The sequence below is a fragment of the Podarcis melisellensis genome (genome assembly GCF_964234715.1).
Source record: "Podarcis melisellensis genome assembly, chromosome: 3".
Lineage (NCBI taxonomy): Eukaryota > Metazoa > Chordata > Lepidosauria > Squamata > Lacertidae > Podarcis > Podarcis melisellensis.
In genome coordinates, this window is record NC_138530.1 from 42,021,591 (window position 1) to 42,040,056 (window position 18,466).

Sequence of the window (18,466 nt, forward strand, 5' to 3'; positions counted from 1 at the left end):
AAATTTCTAGGGCACTTCACAAAATGTTAAGGACAATAAATAAAACAATGAACAATGAAGTAGGAACAGCAGCAAACATTAAGAAGTCAAAAGATAAAAAGAATTTTAAGTCTGGAAAACCAACAAATCTTTGTCTTGTGCATTATAGTCCTAGAAAAATAGGCACCAAGTAAGAATCTCTGAGGAGAGAATTTTACAAACTGGGCACCACAATAAATAAAATTCTCCCCTGTCGCCACCATCTTCAACTTATCTGGCAAGGGTATCTGAAGGAGGGCCTCAAACATTCATATTAACACCTAAGTAGATTGATAAGGAAGGAGACAGGTCACAAGCTATGCAGGGCTTTGTACTGTGCTTGGAAACAGATGAGAAGTCAATGAAGTTCTTTTTAGGTATTAGCGTTATATTCCTGATCCCAGCTAGTAACCTAACTGAACTTCAGAAGGCAGTCTCAAATACAAAGCATTGCAGTTGTCTATTCTGGAAGTCACCAAAGCACTGATAACTGTGGACAGGCTATTGTATCTTTTGTTAAATGAAAATATATCCTGTCCTACCTACTGCAGGAGGCCAAGGCTGCAAACACACCCACAATTCAAAAACATTCTAAAACGGTTAAAATAGTCTAAAACCAGTTATAAATAAAACTATTGTTACAGCTACTGATTTCAGGGTTGCTAAGAACAGTATTAAAGCTAGAACCATGAGTATTTCCCACCCAAATAAATAAATCTGCAGAGTGGAGTGCACTCCCATTCAGAACTGGTTGACCATTGGTTCCCTAGACAAAACACCTTTTAACAGTAGATAAATCCTGACAAGACTGAGCTTCAGTTTGTTGGCAATCATTTGGTCCATTCATGATTCCAATGGACAACTTAGCACTTCCACTACCTTGACTAAATCCATTGTCAAGGAGAGACAAGAGTGTATACACTGGAAACATCACATTACAAAACCTTGGATGACCTCACCCAGCAGCTTCAAGTAAATGTGAAAAACAAGAGGAGAGAAAAAAGAACCCTGTAGGACCACATAACAAACATATATCCTATGGGATCCAACAGTAGTACCTGGAAGTGGCCCTTCAGCTAGAACGCCCTGCCACCAGATGTCAAAGAGAACAACTACCAGATTTTTAGAAGACATCTGAAGGCAGCCCACCCTGTTTAGGGAAGCTTTTAATGTTTGGTGCATTACTGTATTTTAATAATTTGTTGGAAGCTGCCCAGAGTGGCTGGGGAAGCCCAGCCAGATGGGAGATGGGCGGGATATAAATAAATTTATTATTATTATTATTATTATTATTATTATTATTATTATTATTATTATTACTACTACTACTACTACTACTACTGTGATTTCAACTCTAAAATCAGGGAGTCTTTCCAAAAGGAGGCTGATTGAACCAATACTGCTGAGAGTTTGATTCAAGAGTAACTGGAATTTCTTGGCAACCAACCATCAAGCATTCTGCCCGAGGAGGAGAGTTGGGATTAACCAACAATTTTTATGGCTCTTGGGGTGCAGGGAGTTTCTTCAGAAGCAACCTCATAACTGTTAATTTCAAAGCAGCTGGAATCACTCCTTCTAGTAAATAGGTATATAGGCTAGATGAAATAAGCCAAGAAGGGAACCAGTTAAGCAGGCTTGCAGTAGGCAGCACCTCTCCAACCCCTTTATCTACATCCTCATACCACAAAACTAGACTGAACTGCAAAACTAGTTGGATACCAACTCAGGAGAGAACTTTGTCCTGGAAGCACACAGCAATATCACAGCATGTTTCCAAGGATCTAGGATGTAAAAATGGCAGAGTACTATTCATCACCATCACCGCCACAAAGACAACTTGATAAGTCACTAACTGTGTTTGACTGGATTCACACTTGAGATTAACATGTGTTCTACATTTTTCCTGCTTCACCTCATTGCCTGTAACTCACTGGTAAACCAGAGACCAGATTGGGTTATGTGAAGTGAGCAAAACGTCTTAGGAGTAATCCTTACTTGAGAGTACCTCCCAAATATGGTTAGGGAAGAGCAATTTTATTCTAAACTTTAACAGCTTTGTGATGCTGTTAAGAAGATATTACTGATTCTCAATCATCAGCACAGATTCAAATTATTTAGTAAAACTACTTGCATTAAACGGAACCAAACTATACTGTTCCTTCAAAAACTAATTAAAATTCATCTGATATTTGGCAATACCACACTTGGAATACTGTGTCTAATTCTGGGCACCACAACTTAAGAAGGATGTTGACAAGCTAGAACGTGTGCAGAGGACAACCAAGATGATCAAGAGTCTGGAAACTAAGCCTTATGAGGAGCGCTTGAGGGAGCTGGCTATATATCTTAAGGACTGTCACATGGAGGAGGGAGCATGCTTGTTTTCTCATGCTCTGGAGCAGGCATCCCCAAACTTGGCCCTCCAGCTGTTTTTGGACTACAACTCCCATCATCCCTAGCTAACAGGACCAGTGGTCAGCGATGATGGGAATTCTAGTCCCAAAACAGCTGGAGGGCCAAGTTTGGGGATGCCTGCTCTGGAGGGGAAAACTCGAACCAATGGCTTCAAGTTGCAAGAAAGAGATTCTGACTAAACAGCCGGAAAAACATTCTGACAATAAGAGCTGTTCAGCAGTGAAACAGACTCTCCTTCCTTGGAGGTTTTTGAACGGAGGTTGGCTGGCCATCTGTCATGGATGCTTTAGCTGAGATTCCTGCATGCAGGGGATTGGCCTAGATGACCCTTGGGATCCCTTCCAACTCTAAGGTTCTATGATTCTATGGAAGCTCTAGCCGTGTACATGAGCTAAGCAAAAGTATGTGAAAGGCAGGTAGTATTTCAAAGCCTTATTTAAGAATGGTTAACAAGAATGAAGAAAGTATTTATGGCCCAAAAGTAACAGGCAGGTTTTTAAAAAATAACTGAGGAAACCCCTTCCACCTCAAATCTCTGGGGATTCTCATCTAAAATACCAGATTTCTAAAGCAAAAATATTAAGCCACCATGCTTATGTTTTAGCTTAGTTGTGCTTTCAACAATATTTGCATCCGTTCATTTGAAAGCATTTGTCCTACAAACAGCGAAAATAACTTTAATGACCAATTAGCTAGTATGCAGAGAGGCTACCCCACTTAACAAAATTACAAAACTAACAATGAACATTTCACAATCTGCTGTTTTAAGTTCACTTTCCCTTTTTAGTGCATACTTTCAGAATGTCAGGTTACAATCCTTCCCCCAAATATATGACTTCAACCAACTCTCACATATAGTTCTCCTAGTTAACAACACAATTAACCTTCACATATATGCAGCCTTTTACAATTATTCTAGGCATACTTTCTAACATCAAGCAGCAAAAGAGAAATGGCCAATAATAAAAAATTAAAAATAACTAACGGGAAGTGTATTCAAATATTGTTTTGGTTGATGTTAATATAAAATAGAATTCAAAACAATCCAGTTATAAAGTTTTGCCTTATATCACTTTGTAGCAGCCTCTAAAATCTCCCAGCTTTTTTTCCTGATACGGTATTTCACAAAACGCAGGGGGGTTTTTCAAACTGTGAAAACTGCATTTTAAAAGCATGTGATTTTTAAAAATTAACGATTTACCTTAGGAACCATTTCATTTAAAATGTGGTGAACTTTAAAGTACAAGGAAAGGAGTTCAACAAGCGCAATGTTAACACAATTTTGAGGACAGAACGTACTACAGAAACCTTTCAGTAGAAAAGCATTTTAAAAATTGTTTAGGAGCAGGCAATTTAGCACTGCATATTTTCTTTGTTACATAATATATACTTGAGACATCCCCCTAATTATTTAGGTGCTGGTAAAACCAAACCCACCTGACTGGAGATGTCCATTGCGGCATACCAGGTTAGTACTGTCACTACAGATTTCCATTTGCAGCTTGGGAATTTGCTTAACTGCCTGCATCTTCTCTATGCAACAAAACAGAAGGGTGGGGAAGGACAAATAAAAAACAAAAAATGAACCCATGGAAGTTACGTACACTAAATCACACAAAAAATGACTTTGCCTTTGATTGACTTGAAATGGATTAAAGTTAGAAAACATGTGTCTTATGTTTGCTATATTATGAAGCTACAAGAACATCTAAAAGATGATATACTATTATGAAAAAGTTGCGAATTACAGTCAATAACCAAGTTAGTCAGAAATCACAATGTAAAAGATTGATGGGAAAATTTTCAATGCTGTATGCACAGGTATCTCTATCCATGGGAAGGTTTTAGGTGCGAGAGCTTGTAACCAGTTGGTACACGTTGCAGCCAGATCTTATCTTTATAGTAGGTTTTATTGGCAAATGTTTGTGTATAATTACCACTTCATATTTAACAGCTAATGCTTGCTTCAGCAGATTACATCACGTCAGACAATTCTTCAATTAATAAGGTTGAGCAAGAATCATCTTTTCTGATCAAATTAGCATCTTCAAACTTCAACACTACATTACTAAATATCAAATATCCTAAAGGGAAAATGGATTCTTAAAGGGGTGTAGCATTATTGTACAATTAGCAGATTTGGGGTAAACTGATGAAGTCTTTATGCCACTTATAAAGTATGATGTGTACTTGAGAAATATTCCAAGAAATTATACTGCTTCAATTCCAACGCTCCAGCCCTTATGACAATCATTATTTGTTATCTTTCTGAAGTAACATAGTTTCTCTTGTATTAAACAGCCTCTTGAACTTGACTCGTCATAACACCCTGCAGCATTCACACACTTAACTTATTTGGAGTTCTTCACACTAATTGGTTTTAGAAAGAGGGGTCAACACCCATTTTATTTAGCAAAAGAAAAGTTGGGTGCAGTGCTGCCATTCTGCAGATGGAAGTGATTCTGATCTAGTAGAAGCTTATCCTGGAATAAAGATGGCTATTTGCTACTATCCCCCTTTCCCCCTGCAGCCCTCAGTGCCACTGTCCATTGTTGCAGAGGGGCCTGCAGCCACTGATATCAGCTTTTCAGAGGGCAACACATGAAAGGAGAAACTGACAAAAATAATCTTCCCCTTCTCTGTTCCTCTAGCCGAGTTTCACATGATCAAAACTCCACTGCATGCAAGTTTGAATCCAACCCACACAGAAAAGAAAAACAGCCACTGTCAAAAAGCAACCGTTTTCAATGCAGTTTTGGCTCACAAAATGCATTCTTCAATTACATAAGAAGAGCCTGCTGGATCAGGCCAAGTACACTGTACTGTATTTGTGTTGTTATCCAGTTGTCTTTAGATCAAAAGGTGACCCCAGTTGATGATTTCATCATACGTCAAGAGACAAAGTGGCACGATAAGAGGCCTACAGCCAAACATAAGTCCAGTTATTTCTAACACTTGTCAAATTTAGTTACACGCCTCCTTGAGTTTTTGTTCCAACATAGGGACACGGGTGGTGCTGTGGTCTAAACCACTGAGCCTTGGGCTTGCCGTTCAAAAGGTCACTGGTTCGAATCCCCTCGACGGGGTGAGCTCCCGTTATTCAGTCCCAGCTCCTGCCAACCTAGCAGTTTGAAAGCACGCCAAAAGTGCAAGTAGATTAATAGGTACCACTTCAGCGGGAAGGTAAATGGCGTATCTGTGCACTGCTCTGGTGTCAGTGTTCCGTTACACCAGGAGCGGCTTAGTCATGCTGGCCACATGACCCGGAAAAACTGCCTACAGAGCGGACAAATGCTGGCTCCCTTGGCCTATAAAGCGAGATGAGCGTCACAAGCCCAGAGTCATTCGCGACTGGACTTAACAGTCAGGGGTCCCTTTACCCTTTACCTAGGGCTTATGGAAACGGCTATGTCTTGTTGATGGAGGGTGAAGATGTTGAGAGATTTCACCTGCATGCTCTAAACTATTTTTATTTTAAAATGCTTGTGTGATGCTTTTCCAGGCAAAGACTATCAAAAGAGATTTACAACCAATAAAAACTACAAGCATTAAAATCAAGAATAAAGATCACAGATAAATACAAACTCAGAATTTTAGTAACACAAAAACATTCCAGCTTCCTTAAGTGAGTGGAACAAAAAATTATCCAGGGAAGGCAATTTGAAACAAATGAATATTTTGAAACATTCTGAAAAGCTGACCACCACAGCTCTACTTGGATAGAGGTCCAAACTGTGGAGCCACAAAAGACTCCCTGTCACCTAGTCATTCACATAATAGATCTAGGAGGTGAATACATCAAGAGGTCCTCTAACTGAGATATCTGTGCATGGGCAGGATGGTATGGTGCATGTAGCCTTTTAAGTAACTTGGGCCCAAATCATTTGGAACTTTCAAGGCTAAAACCAGCACTTCGAATTGTGCCTGGAGACATTAATTAGGAGCCAGTGTCATTAATGAATACAAGTGTAATTGAAGCTGACTGCCATACACCCATCAGAACTCTGGTGGTTATGTTTTGAAGCAGCTGAGGTTTCTGGACTATATTTAAAGGTAGCCCCACATACAGTGCATTACAATATTAACCTAGTCTAGATGTGACCACAGCATGGATCAGATCTGTGACTGGGTCTGTCAGCTGCAGAAAGGGCTCTACTTAGTGTACCAGCCAAAGTCGATAAAATACACTCCTGGATACAAATGCTACCTGGGCTCTCCCAGTCAGTACTGAAGCCAGGAGAACTTGGGTCTTTTAACAGCAACAGTGGGGAGACTTTGTTGCATGGGCTTTATTTGGCCCACAAGGCCTTTTCCACCAAACCATGCCCACCTGTCCCACACTTGATACCATATGCAATGCCAGGCAACTAAAGACACAGCTGCAAAAGAACAATGGGGAGCTTAAAATGCACTCCTGAGTGTTCCTTGGCAAGCAGCACCCATTCTCAGCACCAACTGACACTTTCAGTGAGCCCCTTTGAACTTGTCCTTTCACATGTGTGGTTTGGATTCAAATCACATCTGCAAACTGACAACTTCAAAAGGGCTTGTTATCAGTGCCAATCAGATGATTAATGCTGAAAGTGAGCTCCTCTGTTGTCACCTGAATTGATAATGACATCGTTGTTGTTGTTTAGTCGTTGTTGTTTAGTCGTGTCCGACTCTTTGTGACCCCATGGACCAGAGCACGCCAGGGGTCATAATGACATCAGGTGACTTTAAAAGTAGGTGGTCCCTCCCAGGCCCCCCAAAATAACTCAAGTGAGTTAGTTCTTGATCTTTGGGCTGGGGCTGGGGGTGGGGGGGAATTCATTCCATTCCAGGGAACAATGTTACCCTGTCCAGTGCTAGTTGTAATCCTCCTTCTGAAGCCAGGAATCTCCAACCAACAGCACCTCTGTCTTGCCTGGATTTAACCTCAGTTCATCAGTCCCACCAATGCCTTCAAGCATTGAAGGGTTTCAACAGCCTCAATTACATCAAAAGATGGCAACAAAACACACTGCTGCATGCTGTCAGCATACTGATGACACTGAAACCACACCTTTGGATACCTTCCTCCAGAAGTTTCATGTAGATATTAATAACATGAAACAACAATACAGAGCCCTATGCTACCCCACAAATGAAAAAAACACTATGAAGCCATTATCTGCCCCCCAAACTAAATGTGGTTTCTTTCCATAATTGCACCAAGTTTCAAACAGATTTCTGCTGCTTATAAACAAAGCATGTTAAATATTACACTCTATGTCAAAATTATCTATGCAATGGCAATAACTCACCTAAAGCCTTATTAACAATAAATGCTACGATAAAAATTCTTTTAAAATTATAGTTTTCCCATAAAACAACACATAAATAAGACAAATAATTATCAGATTTACTTTTAAGCTACAGGCATATGCACGCTAACATGTGATCTAAATCATATCCATTAAATTTAGGGAGACTACTGAATACATAGTATATGCGTAAGATTGGGATGACCATGTTAAGTCTGCGGCAGCAAAACAAAGCAGTGTCCTATGGCACCTTAAGGACTCAGTTCCTTCTGTACTTTTGCCAAGTACCAGCAGGACTAATAAATTACTCGAAGCCCTCATCTCAAGAAGAAAGAAGCAAGATTAATTTGGAGAGTTCCAGAAAAAACAGAGCTACATTTAAACTATGTTGTGGGGAAGAAAGATCTCCTTCTTCCTGTGACTGAAACTCTGGGTAGGACTGGAAACACACTGGTGAGGGGGAGAGAATGGAAGGGCAGGTGGGAGGGGCAAGAGGTACAGTTATAGCTCAGGAAGACTGATACTTAAGCCAGACTTCTCATACCTAAAAAGCTTGTGTTAACAGAGTACATACTATAGCTATATGATGTTAATTTTAAGTTTTTACTATTCTCTATTGAAAACAAGTTGTATGTCATGGCCATGGAATATGATTAGATTTTTTTTTAGCGTGACTCAGCCATCAGCTCTAAAGCTTTACTTAAGTTCTTACATCCAACACTCATTACTGCAATTTAGGAATGTGACATGCAGCAAGTTGCATGCATCTCTTACACTAAGAGCAGTCTCAGGAGGCTGCTGATTTGAGTGGAGGTATGCCAGGAGGTGAGTAGGCAGCTTAACATATGGCATGTATCCATTTTTTTGCCCAGTTAGTTGCAGCAGGAGTGGTTGGGTTTTAAGTAGAAAAACAGTCTGAAGGGGAAGGGTTAAGCAGCCTCTTTCAATGCCATTGTTCCACACAAACTTGCATCCTCCTAAGGCTGAAGAAGAAGAGGAGTTTGGATTTGATATCCCGCTTTATCACTACCCTAAGGAGTCTCAAAGCGGCTAACATTCTCCTTTCCCTTCCTCCCCCACAACAAACACTCTGTGAGGTGAGTGGGGCTGAGAGACTTCAGAGAAGTGTGACTAACCCAAGGTCACCCAACAGCTGCATGTGGAGGAGCGGGGAAGCGAACCCGGTTCACCAGATTATGAGTCTACCGCTCTTAACCACTACACCACACTGGCCCCTGGTTTCTTACACAGACTGTCTAGTATGATCCTTTATTCTTTTTACTTGATATAAGAATGACAAACTGTGAATTCTCTCAGATTTACTAAAAGAGACCTTTTAAAATGTTTATTTTAGGTGCAACATGGATTTACTTTCATTGGGTGTACCAAATAAATTCTCTAGTTCAGAGAGCCAACTGAACTCCAGAACTCTAGTTCTTCATCTTCATAGAGTCTTGAGTCTGTTTTTCTCACAGCCCCTTTAAATCCCTCCCCCTAAAAGACCCCGGCTCTGCCAATATTCCTGTATCTGTGTCACAGTGGGTATATAGGTTCTATGCAGTTAAAATCCAATACCGAGATACCCCTTTCAAAAATTAAAAAGCCAGATTAATAAATGTTTCTTAAATATATGCATTGTGTAACTATTATTTCCCATTTTCCAAAATAAAAATATTAAGTAATACCTAACAGCTGCAAACGGTCCTTGGCCATTGCCAAATTTGTCATCATTTTAGACTGGAGACGGCGAGCTCGATCACAATGATCTCCTTAAAAAGAAAGTTAAATATTCAGATTCAAGCATAAGTACAACAGCAATGTTTGTCCCACACTATAGGAAAAAAGAGAAGTAAATATTAAAATTACAACTTACTTAAAATATCCATGCATCTAGAAGTAACTGACCAAAAAAAATATATGATGCTCTGCATAGATATGTAACATTAGAACAAGTCTGTGCATGCTTTTCTCTCTTCGGGGACATTTGCACAAATGAGGAAAATATGCAAATGAACACAGTAGTAAGAACGTGTTCAGACTAGCTGTATTTGCCCATTACATGTGCAATTAGCCTGCTCCCTGTTCATATTTTCTATTCCCTGCCATTATTTCAAAATGCTGATATGGAACTAGCAGTAGTATTAGGTCTCTTTCTGACAAGTAGTATGTCAGATTTCTAAACTGATGAAAAAACCATTCTAAAGGAACATGAAGTGCAACCGTTTGGATTGATTTTAGCCCCAAGAATCTCTAAACAACAACAAAAACTTCTAAGATATTAATAAATGCTAACTATTTGCCATTCCACATTTACATTACAATTTTAGTATACTTGTTTTGCCAATTTACAGATAGGATGCCTTCTTACATCAAAATTAAATATGTATTTAAAGCTTTCAACTTGCTTTTAAAAGCAACACCAAAAATGTTAGTGCCAAGGTAGCAAGATTGACTTGAGCCAAAAAATCTGACTGAATTTTATCCCCATCCCCTCTGAAAAGTGAACATGAACCATCAACAGAGATACTTTGTAGAACCACAACTGTGACAAACAAAAACGAAATCCAGGTTATCTGTTCAAAATGCAAGTTCAACTAAGAAACAAGTGGTAGATAATATAAACTATCCCTCAAAAAGAGTGAACCATTAGCACGTGAACCCATTATTATTATTATTACTATTATTTCTTGAATTTATATACCATCCTATACCCACATGTCTAGGGTGGTTCAGAGTTATCTGGAAGGCATAAGTGCCAACTTGCTGGGGCCCTGGCTAACCGAGCACCCACAAAATTGCCCGTGAAGGGTCTGGGCACCCACAAATTTTGGTGCCAGGGCCATGCTTACTGCATGGCACCCATGGTCATGGATCCAAGGTGGCACTCCTGCAGGAAGGATTTTTATTCTTGAATTATGTCAAATTTCTGTATGTACTCCATTCTTTCAAAGAAGTAACTAGCAACAGACAGGATAATGGCATGGTGGGGAAAGGGGTTAAAAGCACCTGGGCACCACAGAATGCCTTCATCAGACTTTTAAGTCATGATAAAACTTATTTCTAAGTTCTGACATGAAAGACACAGTGTTTTGAGCTTGTTTCCTTATGGGCAAGCTGTTATTTGTGTTGGTTAGGACTGCAGTTTCTAAAGAAAAGGTTTGCAATTGTGCTGATCTAAATCACACATGTAGCCCTCCAGATGTTGTTGGACTCCAACTCCCATAGGCCTCACAGCTATGACCAATGGCCAAGGATGCTGGAAACTTCAGTCCAGCAACCTCTGGCTAATTCCATTTAAAAGTATGGTTCTGATTGTCTATGATCAATCCTAAATATCTGTTGTATCCCATTATGAATTCAGTATTATTCAACATGAACTGGAACAGAATCAGTTTAGGATCTGACTTTATTGGCCTGAACCAGAATTAATTCAGTACAATTTTAATGGCAGATGGTTTTTTTGGTTATTATTTAGAAAATTTAATGAGTATCAGTTTGAGTATTTCCAAAACAGAGATTTTATTTCAAGTACAATTAGCTGTCAGCAATTAAGGAAGTGTATTGCATTCAACAACTCTGGCCTTGTTCACACATCACATTCAAAATAAACTAAGGTTTAGTTGTTTTTTTAAAACATATTTGTCCACCTCAATTTTGTGAAAAAATACCAAAGCCATCTGCAACAATTATAATACAATAAAAACCGCATAAACACTTAAAACAGATCACCAGCTGACTACTATGGGAAATGTTTCTTAATTGCCTGCATAAGCCTTACGGCAAAGGAAAAAATTCAGCAAACATTTGAAAGTTAACATGAATGCTACTCCTCTGCCACTCCTGCTGCATTGCAAGGAAACAAGCTGTGGTCTGGTGGCTAACATATTTTAAACAAAGTCTGTAGTTTTTGCTCCAAACAAGCCCCAACCATAATGCTAAACTAGACCATGGCTTGTTTCCTGGCAGTGTGGCAGCAGCAGGAGCAAACAACCAGTGATTAACCTCAAGGAAACCCAAAATCCATGGTAATATGGCTCGAGGTCAGAGGAAAAAAACTTAACCATGAAAACCTTTTTTTAAAAAATTCTGAAAAAAAGAAGATTTACTAGGTTTTCTTTGCCAATTTCAATTGCTCCTTCTGTTTATTCATTTAAATTTAGGATCAAAATAAGCTCACAGTTTCAGAGACACAAGGTTGGCCTACCTTGACCAGTAACTAGCACAGCTATTCCTTTTTCCAGTTCTTCAATCCCTTTTCTGTACCATTCAACAGCTTGTTCCTTTTGTCCTGCTGAGAAAAAGTTGGTTGCATACTTTCCGTTATGAAGAATGGTCAGAACTACAGACACTGTATAGAGCCTAAGGAAGTTATTTGAAGATGGCTACCAGTATGCACATTCAGACTTCTGTTTTCTCTTCTCCATCCTCCAGCTCCAAACAACCCAAATCTGCTCAACCCTCTGGAACAGATTTTGAGGCTTGTGGGGGCCCACAGGGGGTAACTGCTCCACACTATATTGGATCTCAACCCAGTATTGTTCAGAAAGCAACCCAATAACAATATGTGCAGAAAAGTCAGTTACACATCAAGAGTTGTTATGGGATTGATGAAATACAGAATGTTCAAAAAGTGATGTCGCTATGAACGCTTGGCCGCCACAAGCCAGTTATCCCTGTGGTAACTTTTCTGACACCTCCTGCTTAAAACCCAAAAAGCCAGAAGGATCGTGAGGCCCCACTTTCACGGTCTGTATTCGTACTGAAAATCAAGATCAAGCGAGCTTTTGCCCTTCTGCTCTGCGGGAGGTTTCTGTCCTCCCTGAGCTCGCCTTAGTATAGTGGTCTGACTAACGCTATCTAGGAAGTTCATGACTGAAGTGACAGGTGACCTCAGACTTTCAGGTTCAGAACTCACCTTGACATTATGCTACTCTGACTGCCTTCACATTCCAATTTTATTTGTTTTAAAGAAACCAAGTGTCAATAAAGTATTTAGATAGAAAAATGAGAATCTGGATCACAAGAGAATGTGAGAAGTCAATGAATTCACAGTGCCTTGCTTTTAATATCAGATTACTCAAGAGCACACAATCAAAGTCTGAAAGTTACCCGATTCAATCCCACACAGAAATGCTGGATCATCCACACATCAGCTGCTACAAGTAAATCCATACACTCCAGACCTCAACAGGCTATGATTATCTCAGGTGAACTATAAAAAGCACCTTAAAAGCAAGGAGCTCCAGACAGCTCACATTAGCAAGTAAATCCACATGCTAGGAGAAAAGCACAGCCAAGCAGGGCAATTACCCATTCAATATGTGAGAATTTCTTTCAGTTCAGATCCTGAACTGATCAAACCACATTAATATGTTGACACAGTTTGAAATACAGTCCATGAAGTTTTGCTGTAATTTTTTTGCATGTGAAGAATCAGAGTGTTATGCTAGAGGTCAGTCATGAAGCTTACTACATGACCCCAGCTCCCCCACTGTCTCAGCCTAACCTATCCTAAACCTACCACAAATTATGCAGTCAAGCTTCCCACATTTGGGGAAATCGCAGGGGTCAGCACACCCAGAGTGAAATGGAAAGTTATTTTCATAGGCTTGTCAAACTGTCTTGAACTCATTCACTTACTTCCTTATCTTGATTCTGCTGAACAAATGAGATAGAAAGGTTTAATCTTAATGTTTCAGATTTGTTTAATCTCTCATACAAAACAATGGGCAATCAGCTATATTACTCCCAGATATTGCTTATTTCTACATTTTCCAGGAAAGCCATGTAGTGCCACAATCACTATATAGAGAAACTTAAAGGGTGGGCAACTTGAAAAAAATACCCAATTCAAGCTTATGTTTTGAAAGTTACTGGACACGGGGTTCGAATTCACCATCAATACCTAAAAATAACAAAAGGCAAGAGGTGACATGATAGATGTTTATGAAATAATGCATGGCATGGAGACAGTGGTTAGAGAAAGGTTTTTCTCCCTCTCTCATAACACTACAATTCATGGACCTGGCTTGAGAGCAGTACATGTGAAAAGGATCTAGGAGTCTTGGTTGACCACAAACTTGACATGAGCCAACAGTGTGACGCGGCAGCTAAAAAAGCCAATGCAATTCTGGGCTGCATCAATAGGAGTATAGCATCTAGATCAAGGGAAGTAATAGTGCCACTGTATTCTGCTCTGGTCAGACCTCACCTGGAGTACTGTGTCTAGTTCTGGGCACCACAGTTCAAGAAGGACACTGACAAACTGGAACGTGTCCAGAGGAGGGCAACCAAAATGGTCAAAGGCCTGGAAACGATGCCTTATGAGGAACAGCTAAGGGAGCTGGGCATGTTTAGTCTGGAGAAGAGGAGGTTAAGGGGTGATATGATAGCCATGTTCAAATATATAAAAGGATGTCACATAGAGGAGGGAGAAAGGTTGTTTTTTGCTGCTCCAGAGAAGCGGACACGGAGCAATGGATCCAAACTACAAGAAAGAAGATTCCACCTAACATTAGGAAGAACTTCCTGACAGTAAGAGCTGTTCGACAGTGGAATTTGCTGCCAAGGAGTGTGGTGGAGTCTCCTTCTTTGGAGGTCTTTAAGCAGAGGCTTGACAACCATATGTCAGGAGTGCTCTGATGGTGTTTCCTGCTTGGCAGGGGGTTGGACTCGATGGCCCTCCTGGTCTCTTCCAACTCTATGATTCTATGATTCTATAACATTCAATGAAGCTGAATGTTGGAATAATGAGGGCAGCTAAAAGAAAGTACTTTAGGCAACACGTAATTAAACAATAGAACTCACTCCCACAGGAGGCATCAATGGCCACCAACTTAGGCGGCTTTAAAAGAGGATTTTAAAAAATCAATGCAGAACAAGGTTATAAACAGCTACAAGCCATGCTGGCAATGGTCTATTTCAACTGTGAGAGGCATTATGCCTCTCAACACCAGTTGATGTTGCATACATGTCTAGCTTGCGGTCTTCCCACAGGCATCTGGGTGGCCACTATGAAAACAGGATAGTGGATGAGCCACTGGCCTGATCCAGTAGGCTCTTACCATGTTCTTAATGTCAGTCTTAATTTTTGTTTTTGTTACATATGTTGACAGTCCAATGCTGTTTGTTCAGAACCATAAGTTGTGGTAAGGAACATATTTTGGATGTAAAAGGTTCAATCCCTGGCATCTCTAGCTAAAAGTATCTTAGGTAGCAGTGTTGGGAATAACCTCTGCTTGAAACCCAGGGGTAGGTTAGAATCAACCAATTGTCTAGGTCAGTGTAAGGCTGCTTCAACATCCATCTTATTGTATTTGTATGACTGCTGCATTGGAAAGGTTATTTTTCACTCTTATTCTAAATCGCCACCAAATAAGTAAATGGAAAGAGTAGGTCTTAACCTATTACATTAAGTAAAACTTACAACAACAAACCTCACTGCAGTCCCTATTTATTTACAGCATATTAAAAGCTTCTATCAATGGGTTATCTTTTACCAAAAGTGTCACACCAGGAAGCATTGAAGGTTACAAATGGCAAACGATTTAGCTTTAAAATATCTGAGCTCTCGTGTTCTCTCAAGACTAACAGCTACTGTTTAAGTTACAGTACAGTCAACCCTAACAAACAAAAAAAAAGCCTTTCTGAATAGTTTGCCTTCATAGAGCTCACCATTCTACACCCCCCCCCCAGTATTACCATCTCAAGAATTTGTCTGAACCCCTTAGAAACTTGAATTTTATATGCAGCCCAAACAAGTTAACAGAAGCAGCGGCTGGTGATGGTGTATGATGAACCACAGTAGTACAAGCTGAACTCGGAGAACAAAGAGACTAAGCGGGTAACACAAAGTCTCTTTCACATTCACAGCAAAGCCTCCCTTTACATAGACTCCACCCACCAAGTCCTTCATGTCAGCACCCTCCATACATTGTAACATTCGCCGCCTCTTATGGGGTAAATATACCACCACAGGCTTTTCACTCTGGAGCAATTTTACTCTTCAAAGCCCCTCGCCTTTTAAACCGTTACCTATCTAACTAATTGCGCGGGGACTGAACCATCGCTGCCGACACTACAAGGAGGACCTATAAAAACACTCTTGAGTCCCCTCGACTGCGAGAGCAGATGGGCGACAAGAGCGAACTCGGAAGCATAAGGAGACACAGCGCCGGGAAGGGGAGGTTGACAGAATTAGGGGGCACCGAAGATGGGGGGCGCAGCCATCTGACGGGCGTGAGGCGACGGCGAAAGGGGGCTTCTCCCCGCCGCACGCCCGTCCCTGTCCCCCTTCCCCTTCCCTCCACAGGCACCGTCCTCGCCGCGCAACACAACCGCTCTCCTCCCCCCCCCCATCCTTTGCCGCAGCCATTTCGCCTCTCCGGGGCCTCCCTTACCGGCCTCGTCTTCGTCGATGCGCAGCGCCGTGGAGATGCACTCGAAGGCGCGCTTGTGGCAGGCTCGCACCGTCTCGGGAGCGTCGCCGGCGCCGGCCCTGGCGGTGCCTTTGGCGGCTGCCATGAGGACGCCGCCGCGGGAGAGGCGCTCGCAGAGCCAGGCGAACAGCAGCCCCAGCTGGAAGGCCAGGAAGCGGAGCAGGGCGAAGGCGGCGAAGAGCGGGTACGAGAAGTAGTAGAGGTTGCGCTTGTGAGGGGAAGCCGCCGCCGCCGTCGCCGCAGCTGCCTGTTGCTGGTGGGGCTGGACGGAGGGAGCCGGCCCGGCCCCGGGCGGAGAGGAAGTCCCGGCGGCCCGAGTCGGGGAACTGGAGGCGGCTAAGCCCTTCTTCTTCCCTCTCCCGCCCGGAGAATTCATTCACCACCGCCGTCGCCATAACCCGCTGCCAGCGACTGACAACAACCAGCCGCGCGGGCCTGCCATGGCACAGGCTACGCCCCTTTCCCTCAGCCCCGCTATCAGGCACAGGGGGCACTCGCAGGCGCGCGCACGAGGCAATCTGCGCAGCGACGCTTCCTGAATAAGGAGCGCCGTAACAGCAGCCCTTCGCCGGCCGCCTGGACGCTCTCGTCAATTTGCGCCTGCGCGAACCGCAGAAGCGACAATAGGGGGCGTGGTCAGCACTATGGGCGGTAGGGGAAGGAGGCGGGTCAACCCGGAAGGCTACCATCACGCAATGCTTCTCACGTAATTAACGGAGATAGCGGGTTGGCTGGCTGGTGTGTCTCTTAGTGTCGGCGTAAAAGCCAATACAGTAGCAGGTAGGTTTTATGCCCCTCTTCCTCCACTCTACATTGCACCCGCTTTGTGTGGAAGCGGTGCACTCTGGGCAATGTAGTCAATAAGGGAATACAATGCGTAATGGGAGTTACGATTTCTTTCTTCTGTCCTCAGCCTGTTGACTTGAATGTCAAGTCAAGAAGGGACGGAGGCAGGGAAGTTTTCTACAGATCCCCGCAATTAAAAACTAAACTGGGGGTGTCGAAGTAATATAAAACACATAAAATTACATTCTACAGAATGATGCAGCAAAGCTTTAAGAGACATATGTGATGCTGGTTATGTTTTTGAATAAAGGACCTATTTAAAACAATAATTGTCTAGAAGCCCTATTCACTATTCCAATACATTTTTTTTACCATATGGATCATCACAATGTCACTATCTCTTCCTATATAATTTCCCATGTCCAGGGGGTAGGCCAGTTGTCTGTTCTGAATGGGGTTGCACTCTTTCTGAAGGAACAGGTATATAGTCTGGGGGTGCATCTCTGGACCCACGTTTGTCTCTTGGTGTGCAAGAGACCTTGGTAGCCAAGCATGCCTTTTACCAGCTTTGTTAGGGCAGCTCTGGCTGTTCCTATACAGAGATGCTTGGCCACTGTGGTCTTGATATTTGTAACCTCAAGGCTAGATTACTGTGATGTGCTCCATGTGGGATCTATGTACCCTTGAACTTAATTGCAGTGGTGCAGAATGCAGCAGGTAGGTTGTTGGCTGGGATATTCTTTCACCATCACCATATAACACCTCTGCTGTGGGAGCTGAACACGTTGCCAAAAGGCTATAAGGCACCATTAAAGGTTTTACTTTCAGTATTCAAAGCCCTAAAAAAGTTGGAATAGGTTTCCTAAGGGACTATCTTGCCTCATATAGCCCTGCCTGGCAACTGCACACCTCTAGAGGAGCACTGCTGAGACTATTGTATACCTTAGAGGTGTGCTTAGTTTGTACTGGAAACGAGGCTTTGAGTGCTGAAGCTCTAGCCCTCAGGAATTAATTACTGCTTGAGATTAGACAGGCGCTTGATGTCTTGATGTTTAGGTGGCTACTGAAGATGTTTTTGAAGACTTTCCCTGAAGTGTGACTCAGTCCTTTTATGGAATGTTACTTATTCATATTTAGAAATCGTTTTATTTTTTTTGGAGTGTGCATTATTATTTGTTGTTTTTATCTCATTTTATCTTCTGTACTGCTTTGAGGGCATCAGGCTGTGATGAGGTTATTAATAATAAATTTTAAAAATCAAATACTTGGAAGATGGCATATAGATAACCTATCTAATTTCTAGTACACATAGAATGCAATCCTATGCAGAATTAATCACTTTTGAACCTATTGATTTCAATGTAATACCTAACTGTATAGGATCAGTAATGCATATATATGAAAGCTAATTCCTAGAATACAATTTTCATGTCACAAATAATAATTATAAGCATGTTGTGGAAAAGCAGTGGGAAAGCATCAGTTTGGATTTACAGACATTATAATTTGTACCTATCACAATTA

At 41.6% G+C, this 18,466-nt stretch overlaps 1 protein-coding gene across 5 annotated transcripts in view; it reads right to left on the reverse strand.

Annotated features, from left to right (window-relative positions):
* The window catches only part of SPAST (spastin), a 36,052-nt gene extending 18,743 nt beyond the window's left edge, over nt 1–17,309 (reverse strand). For 2 of the 5 annotated variants that reach the window (XR_014166712.1, XM_081905050.1), the window contains exons 1-4: nt 16,118–17,303; nt 11,923–12,009; nt 9,404–9,487; nt 3,871–3,966 (exon numbers count right to left, since the gene is read on the reverse strand). Coding sequence is in view for 4 of the 5 variants with exons in the window: in XM_081905050.1 (XP_081761176.1) it covers nt 3,871–3,966; nt 9,404–9,487; nt 11,923–12,009; nt 16,118–16,532 (682 nt within the window). In the remaining variant the exon portion in view is untranslated. Of the gene's footprint in view, nt 1–3,870; nt 3,967–9,403; nt 9,488–11,922; nt 12,010–16,117 lie in introns of all 5 variants that reach the window. The other 3 variants (XM_081905051.1, XM_081905053.1, XM_081905052.1) reach the window with 3 other exon arrangements.
* Nucleotides 17,310–18,466: the final 1,157 nt, after the last annotated feature.